Source organism: Nuphar pumila, chromosome 10, assembly GCF_984573655.1.
Source record: "Nuphar pumila chromosome 10, dmNupPumi1.hap1.1, whole genome shotgun sequence".
NCBI classification, from domain to species: Eukaryota; Viridiplantae; Streptophyta; class Magnoliopsida; order Nymphaeales; family Nymphaeaceae; genus Nuphar; species Nuphar pumila.
Genome location: NC_143258.1, coordinates 1686174 through 1695320, shown reverse-complemented (window position 1 = coordinate 1695320; position 9147 = coordinate 1686174). Strand labels below are relative to the sequence as shown.

At 41.3% G+C, this 9147-nt stretch overlaps 1 protein-coding gene across 1 annotated transcript; it reads right to left on the bottom strand.

Moving 5' to 3' along the window:
• Positions 1-3593: 3593 nt before the first annotated feature.
• On the bottom strand, positions 3594-8465 carry LOC149823199 (O-fucosyltransferase 19-like). The gene is made up of 8 exons (XM_090019900.1): positions 8276-8465; positions 8055-8216; positions 6118-6188; positions 5941-6029; positions 5347-5479; positions 5042-5274; positions 4483-4959; positions 3594-4395 (listed from the first exon to the last, which is right to left on the bottom strand). Exons 1-8 carry the CDS (start codon positions 8463-8465, stop codon positions 4161-4163), a joined length of 1590 nt encoding a protein of 529 aa, XP_089876026.1. The 3' UTR covers positions 3594-4160.
• Between the last annotated feature and the right edge of the window lie 682 nt (positions 8466-9147).

The window sequence follows — 9147 nt, the reverse complement described above, 5'->3', positions numbered from 1 at the left end:
CGCAGAAGAGGAATGATCTAGTGTATTTGACTGCACAAAATACTAGGTACTCCCCGTTAATCTACACTTCTGGATTGGGATGGATATCTAGATGCCCATATCAACCCTCAGTCTAGCCTGAGCAAAGAGTGTGGTGTGCTAGCAAGTATCTGAGTTGATGGTTTGAGTGATTGGTGTGCCCATGATACAGTTCAGCAACTGCACTTGATCATTCCTTTTGGAAGGCTGCAATGCGGCTGATCAAGACTGATCTTTTCTGGTCAAGCCTGTAAGCATTCTTTTTCTTTCCTTCTTCTATTGTTTGGTTAAGACGAGCATTTCTGAGTACTAGTCTTTGGTTTTGAAACCTCTATCCATGATGAGGCTTGATCAATGGTTTTTTATTTTTTGGGAAAATTTCAAATACACCCCAAACTTCTTTGTCTAATTCATGCACACACCAAAAGTTTTAGAGTTTGCCAATTTCCACAAGTTTCAGCTTGAGTTAATCAAATGACACCAGTTTAGTTACTAGTTATGTATTTATTAAAATGACCATGCTACCCGTATACCTTTTCCATATGAACGACCCTACCTTTTAGGAAAATCTCTCTCTCTCTCTCTCTCAAAATTAAGTCGATTCAGTTGCCTAGAGATGCAAGCGAAAACCATACAGCTCGCATATTCACATACATGACAATATCTTATTGATGATATTTTGAAATTATTGTGAAAACAATGCGATATTGTGGTCACTGTTTTAAATGGTCAAAATAACATGATATTATCATTTTAATGAAAATATCATGATTATGTTGTGGTATTTACTTTTTTGTCAGTTATTTCAGGAGAAAATGAGTTTCTTTATTTTTTTGTATAAATATTCTATATATTTGTTCCTTTTTACATATTTCTGTTCCTATTTTTTTAATTTACTTGTTTTGCTGATATTTTTTCAACAGAAACATGTGCAATCAGAAAAGTTCTCACGAGAATTTCACTGCCGTTATTTTCCCCTTCTAAACTTTTGTCACTATGGTTGCACTCTTTGGGTTTTAATTAGGTTGGATTGGGATTGATCAGAAAACTGATCTCAGTCGGATGGTTTGAGATTCGAACATTTGATGAAATATTTTCAGATGTTCAAATCCAGACCAAAATGAACGTAAATTATGGTAATTTGCATCTAAATCTGAATCATTTTGTTTTCAACCACGTGTGGATCCTCAAATTGTCTGTTCCAGATCCGATTTGTTTCTATCAGATCCATTTCGCATAAGACACATATAACAGAAAGTGATTTGATTAAGGCTTAACCGAAGCTTAAGCTGAGTTGGTGTTAGACTCAGGTCAGATATAGTCATTACTTAATCCGACCTTATCAGATCGAGCATAATAGGATTTAGATTTGGATTCAGGGTCAAATGAGAAAAATGTAATATGTAATCGGGTCAGATAATCCATTGGATTTTGACTCGGATTCAGATGCAAATCTGCATACAGAAACGGATTTGGATTATTAAATCAGATTCTATTTGCTTTACTAATTGGATTGGATTCGGACCCATGTTGGATCTAAATTTGTCCCGTTTTGACATCCCTAATAGTTTCTGGACCTAATGAGCCTAAGGCCAGGCTGGGCCAGGCCAGCCTGATGCACACCCCTATGTGTGGATCTAATTGGATATGGATCGCATGCCCATTTTTGAAAAATGGATATCGACCCAAAGATGTGGAGGGTCCTTGAGTCCCTCATCACCATGGAGCTGTCACAAAGATACGTGGACACGAGGATGCATGATGTGTGTCAGACTTGCAAGTTTTGAATTTTTTTTCGAATAATATGATACGAGGGCCTGATTTTTTTAATCAATGAAGTTATTTCTTTGTTATTTTAATAATAAAAATACATTTTTGATTAAATAATATTTAAAAATATTAAAATATTAAAAACATCAAAATAATAATTGTACCTGTCACCATGTTCGAGAGTGTCCGCTTGTGTCAAGGACACACCCAAAATGGCCTGTCCATGTGACATTGCCTCCGTGGAGTGTCTTCAACCCTCTTCTTCATTCCTGGTTAACACTCTCCTGTTGCCCCTTAACTAGGGGTGTCAACGGGTTGAGTTTGGTTAGGACGCAAGTGGAATCAAACTTGGATTAGATTTTCGAGTATGATATCGGGTTCAGGCCAAGATTTAATTGGGCCTTCTATAAGATAAACCATACCCGGACCTCATAAGAACAACATGAACCAGTCCGGACCATACCTGGTAAAATAATATTTTTTATCATTTTTACTTTGAAAAATTACAGTCTTAATCGAAACTCGGGTCGGGCCTGGGTCTGGTATAAAATTTCACAAACTATACTCGGGTCCATGTATTAATTGGACCTTTGGGTCTGGACTTGGGTCTTAATCAGGTCTTCTTATTTGTCACCGTACCCGGACCCTATAGGGTTTGGTTCCTTACGCTTAACCCGACCAGTTGACACCCCTACCCTTAGCCCAAGATACTGCATGCTCCTATTCTTCAACTTGCCCCGTGTCGTGTCCCTTTGTATATTATTTTTAATTAAAAAATTGCATAAAAATACGTGCTTCGTGTCCTATTACTCGTGTCCTTGTGGCAAAGCTCTTACTCTTCTTCTGGTGCGAAAAATAGTGGAAATTTGGTCACCAAACGCCCTCTACCCGGAAACGTAATCGCAAGGTACCAATTAGGTCACCAAACGCTCCCCTCTTTCATCTTTGCACTCTACTTCTGCTGCACCTTCACCCAAAAGAGAGAGAGAGAGAAAGAAGCATTGCGTGCTTCGCAAAATGGCCTCGGATTCAGTCGAGATTCAGTCGAATCAATGCAGAAACCATGGGAGCAAGCACTGCACGAGCATCAACAAGGGAAGAGAAAGGAAGAAAGGTCGTACCAACAAAGAGAAGATCTCCAAGAAGGTGTAAGAGATCGATGCGGAGAAGAAAAAAAGACAATGGTAGAGACTAAAGAAGAAGAGGATAGGGGATGGTTATGGTGGCATTGATAGACTTTCCCAGAAGATGTCCTTATCACCCAATTTACATGTGAGAAAACTGCTTCCGGGGATTCTTTTGTGGCTGGTATGGTGAGGCGGAAGTTAATTGGGCATTCAAATGTGGATTAGGATCAAGACAAACTAGAGAGAAGACCTTGGTATCGCAATTGCTGCAGGAATTAGATTGTAGTGGGTTATTGGTGTACTAAGAGAGTTTTCAACTGAAAGTACCACAGAGAAATTTGAAATAGCAGGTATTATGTCCCCTCCATGTGTTAAGCCCTTTCTTCTCTGACAAGATGATGTTCCATTTAACTCTCAAGAATGATGACGTTCCTGAACTTTGTGTAGACAGAGTAGATTCCTGTTGTGATCCCTTTAGAAGTTGACTTGTCCCCCTATTTCCATACTGCAGCTCCATTTTTTATAATTGCATGGAGGTTACTTCTGCTCCTAAGATGTAAGCTAACTGAGTTCTGATATGATGCCTATAGGTATACTGAATTGCTTTTAGTTTTTTTTTCGAGTTCTGATATGATGCCTATAGGTATACTGAATTGCTTTTAGCTTTTTTTTTCAGAGAGAGAGAGAGAGAGAGCTATGTTCATTAGTCTTGTATTCCTCTAGCTTAATGTTTTGCAAGATACATGCCATGCTACAAGTGTATTTTTCCTTGATATTCATCTTTTGATGCTGTATAACAAATTGAAGGTTGATGACTTTGCACTAAGATCCCATGCTGCCTGGTTTTATTGAATGCCTCTATTTCACTTGGCATTTTAATGCAACATGGGGAAAATTAAAATTTTTATATAGGAGTAACTCGTGCTTATGTATGTATTTGTCTTCAACCGGCCAATGCATGGGCTATGAACAAACCTCTATGCAGCAGGCTCTCTCTTTTTCTCTTCCTAATACAAAAAATTCCCAACTTGCAGAGCTAACTGTGCTGTCGGTAGGCCCCGAGTTTTGATATGCCAATACTTCAAGCTTGCAGAGGATGGCCCTTTTGAGCAGCAAGCCATGCAATGGTATGGGAATATAACATTAACAATCCTTTAATCTCTGTGTCTTTCTGAGCTGATCTTTTTCCCAAGCAGCTCAAAATAATCCCATATTCTAAAAATGCCAGAACTTTTTGTTGCAGAACTATCTGCCCGTCCGTCTTGAAATCATTCTCCGGCTCGGTTGTGACTTATCATTACATATGCAGTTGGGATATGGATTCGCATAAAAACTTTCCTCAAGCCTTGGGAATGAACTGGACTGTCTTAAATAAGGAGCTCCCATCCTGTTTGAATGTATTTCCTTTACCATCGATGAGAATTTCTCCCATGATATTTCTCCCCGGTCATAGCGATCTATTAGAGCCACAAAGTTCTGCCTGATGCAACAGAATGGAAGTTGTCACTCGTCATTCATATATAACCTATGAGTATCTGAATTCTGAACTATGAATATCTGTTCTTACCTGTCTGGGTTGATGGTCTTGCGGAAACCTTCAAACCTTCGATGTCCCTGCACGGCTTTGGCCATGTTCCCTTCATATGTGAAAACAAAGACATCACTTTCCTGGGCTACAATGTAGTCCAGTGCTGCAAGCCTGTTCTGATACCGTTTAAAAGGCTCCAATTCTTCTTCCGTTGCTAGCGTTGAATGTGTATACACGTTGGGATATTCACTTTGAAGTGCAGCCATGCTTTGGTTACCATAAATTTCACCTGCAACAATGTAGATGGTTGTTGTGGAAGGATAACCCAATGCTTTCAGGAAAAGTACAGTTTCTCTTGGGGCCATTGGGCACCCTCCTTGAAGTCTCCTCTCCTTGCTGTCAATCTCTTTCTCTTTCCAATGCTTTACACTATATCTCATATCTTGCAGCTCCTTTGCTTCTTCTTCTGTGAGGTTGTGACTGCAGCCAGTGAAGGATAGCATGTCCTTCTCATATCTGCCACAGATATAAAATACTTCAAATCTTTGTTCTAATATGTTGCAGTGGTTAACTTCATATATATGCAGCTATAGTTTACCTTAGATGGAGAGCAATATAGGGACTGCCATCACTTCTTAGCCTGGCCACTAGTTTCTTTCCCAACTCTTCTATTTCAGGCCTGTATCGAAGTGCTTTATAATTTGCACGGCATCGCAACCTTTGGATTGAACTAGCAAGGCCATTGTTTGCCAACCGAGAGTCTGTGTGCGTGAACTTTATAACCTTGTGGCGCTTCAATAGCGCTAGCACTTCACCTTTGTAATAGCTTGCCTGCCAGCAGAAGCCATGGAGGGTTAAGTGATAAGTGGATTGATATGTTAAAGGATTCTGCAAAAGACTCACCTTAGACCAGGAAATAGGCGCTTTTAGATATGGTTTCACATTCTCACTCTCTGGTGGCAGAGTCTCCACTATCTCAATGTCATCCTTCAGGACGTTTATGAAGTGCTCTGAATCGAATATGTCTGTGAACTCACTGTAAGAAAATTTAAAGTTTGATTTCATTCATGATCTGATAAACAAAGACTCAGCACTCAGTAACAAGCTCGTGAACCTGAATTCCGAACCTTAGCCTTAAAGGGTGCATTTGAGTGCTTACAGAGATCCACAAACATGTCACTCAAGGTCAGATCTGGCGTGAAGCCCATGCCAGATCAGACCTTCATACAAATGGAAACCTCCCCAAAATAGCTTAAATCCATGGGAGTTCTTTTTGCTTTTTTAGATAATCTGGGAAAACCACTTCACTCACTTGCATGCTCATTGGTACAAAAATTTCAGGTCCCCCTTAAATCCTACCAGGGAGTACACCAAGCTTCGGCCTCATGTCTAGGGATGCATGCTTATGGGTTTCAAACTCGTGACGTCCTTTCAGCTTGGTGACATTCATGAGTCTCCCCTACCAGATGAGTTGACCTTAGACAATACAATGTTTACCTTGGATCTGTCCAGAAAGATTCATGGTCCAAATATGGGAGAACAAGTGTTGCATTCATAATTTTCGCGATTGCGACCATATCACAGATCTGAAAATCAATTCATCCAAAAGCTAAACTTTTGAAGAAAAAAAAAAGCATAGCAAGGTTTCAACCAAAAGATAAACTGACAACATACTCCTGTTCTCATTTGGTTCAATCCACCATTTGCGTGGACCAAAATATAACCGTTTGTGCGCGATCCCGTTCCTGCAAGATTACGAGTAAAAATAAAATAAAATTCTCGGGCCATTTTCTTATGGATATCAGTGTGTTTTATGAACAAAAAATGAAGAAAAAGTCATAAAATATTGCATACTTATCCCAGTTTTTGGCCGCCCAATACATTGATAATAATTTTCACTGTTTGGCTTTAACCAGATATCAGGAACCTGTTTATATATACAAAAGCTAAAGTCAGGATTATCTGGAGGCAACTTTGGCAAAGCTATGCTATATTTGACATTCTTCTACTAGTGGTGTTCATCTTTGGGATGGATGACCCTTAGTATGGATAATACTGCTTTCTTCCTTTTTCTGGAAACATGTGAGATGTTTCAGCAATATCTCCAATCTAATTGTTTTGGTTTGGTTCATTCAGTTGAATGATGATCCAGGCACCTTTGTGTGCTTACAGAGCTGTAGGCCGCTGGTCCCCGAGAAAGGATTTTCACATGAAAACACATGTCGCAGGAAAACATGAAACCCGCCTCGGAGCCGCATGGGCGGACCATTTTTTCCGGCGGGGCTTGTTTGTTTCATGTCCTGCGAGAAAATGACCCTTTTTCCTGTTGGAACAAGCCATTGTTTCTTGTGAAACAAACAGGCCCCTAGCCTGATGTTTAGGTGCATCAAGATATGGTGCTAGTAGCCCACAAGGGCTCCAACTGCCTCGCTAGCAGTTGGGTTAGCTTAAGATGTTCAAGTTGAAGGATGTCAAGAGTTCGATACTTAGGGTGTCTCTTTAGCTGCGGCCGAAGCAGCAGGCTCCCTAGTAGTCAGGGGGCGAACTTGGGGATTCGTGCCATCGAGCATGAAAAGACCATAGTTTGTCAGAACTTTCTAGCATGACAGGTCTTTCCATAAGGTCAAAGGTCCCCATCCTTTTCTTCTCCTAGAAGGACTGTCCAACCACTAAAATTATGGGTCTCAAGAAGATTCAAAGGCATCATAATCATTAGAATATAAAGATCATGGGCGACTTGAAGACTGTAGACCTATCCAACCCATGCTGCTAGGGCCAGGTCATTATGGACTAGAGTCTTGGCACGAACGGTATAAGGGTAAGGCTTCACTCATCCGGTAGGGGCGACTGTTGAATGTCACCAAGTTGAAAGGATGTCACAAGTTCGAAACCCATAAGTGTGCATTCATTGCCGCCAGGTTGAAGTTGGTGTACTGATAAGCAAAGGGGACTTAGGGTTTTTAGTTTAACAAGCACATGAGTGACAGGTGGTTTTCCTCGATTATCCAAAAAAAAAAAATTTAGGACACGACTCAATGTCGTGTATGGATGCTCCATGAAATCCAGATTTTGTTAGTATTTCATATACCAAACAAGAATGTGTCACATGTCAATATGTCATCCTAAAAGATCACAACAAACGAGACTTTAAAGGTCCCAACGCTCCACAAGATCCATCTACCTCAAAGTATTCAAGCAACACGATTCTCATACCCGAGTTCCTAACCCGATACTATGGAGACTCGGAACACAACCCCAATTCCGAGTCGGGTCGCACTTTGCAACTCCACGCAAGCAACTCATAACCACCAAAAACCGAAAAAACAAAAAGAAAACCAACACAGACTCGATCAAATCCACGATACTAATCCCAAAATCGCATAATCTCAAACACCATTCATAAAACAAATCCAGAAATCTTCTCTCAACAACCCTAGAATCAAAACTTCAAAAAAAAGTAAGATAAAATCAGAAAAGTCTCTGATCTCGAGAGTGGTTTTTCCGTCCAAATCCTGATATGTCAGGTTGAATACCTCGAAGAACCCATTGAAAAATCACGACAATTATCACGCTTTTCAGTTTCACGTAGAACTCTAGAGAGAGAGACCAACCGTTAGTTCCTCGCTCCTGGTTCGGCGCCTCGGCACGGGGCGCTCGCTCTCGGCGAGCGCGTTGACGGCGTCTCCACTGCCGGCGACCGTCTTCACCATCATCCGTCGGGCAGCGGTATCCTTCCGTCCGGAAAGCCGGACGTCGAGGTCCACGGACGAGATCTTAAAGAAGTAGGAGACCGCAAGCAGCAGCGTGAGGCCCGCGATGGCTTTCCTCCTGCCGTGAACCGTCCCGAGGGCCCTCCGGAATAACCCCGCCACCTCCCGAGAGCGGTAGAGGAACGGGTAGCGCTCTTCCTCGGCGTCGCCGGAGGCCACGAACGGGTCGGAGTGCCTCCGCCTCGCCGCCGGTCCGCTTATCCTCGGGCTCGAAGCGGTGCTGCTGCAGGCGCTGCTCGCCGCCCCCGCCATCACCGCCACCGATCGGAAACTCGTCAGAAAAATCGAAACATGCACGGAGGAGGAGGACGGAATTGGTGGGTAGTTTCCGTTTCCTTGTGTTATGGAGAGATAAACAGAGAAAATCTAGAGAGAGAATGGCGCGCGCGAGCGAGAGAGAGAGAGAGGGGGGGAGGAGGGAAGAAGGAGAGGTTATTAATGAGAAAAGTCCGAACCATACTTAAATAGGAAATTATTTTTTTTTCTTTTTTTTTCCTGATTAATTAATGATACTAATGATTTTTTTTCTTTTATTTTTTTCTTTTCATGTTAAATTAATATTATTAATGATTAGGGAAGAAAGGATCATGACTCAAATTGATCCATTGATCAATGGCCGATGGACGGCTCATAGTAGTCGAGTTGGGAAGCGACTCAATCTTGAGCATTGAGGAGATCAGGGCGCGTTTGGTTGAAGGGATGCTCTCTTTGGCAGTTTTTTTATTAATCGCTATTCTCATTTATTTATTTATTTATTACGTCATACTTTCAATCGTTTAATGTCTGTGTTTTAGCACCTGCCAACTTTTGCTCATAACATCACGTTAAAGGACCGGAAACAATCTCTAATTTCCCAAAAAATCCCTTGTGTAATACTGTGGATTCGAGTGGTTGGAGGGTTTCTTTTAGTGGGGGCTTTTAAGTAATTCGCTTT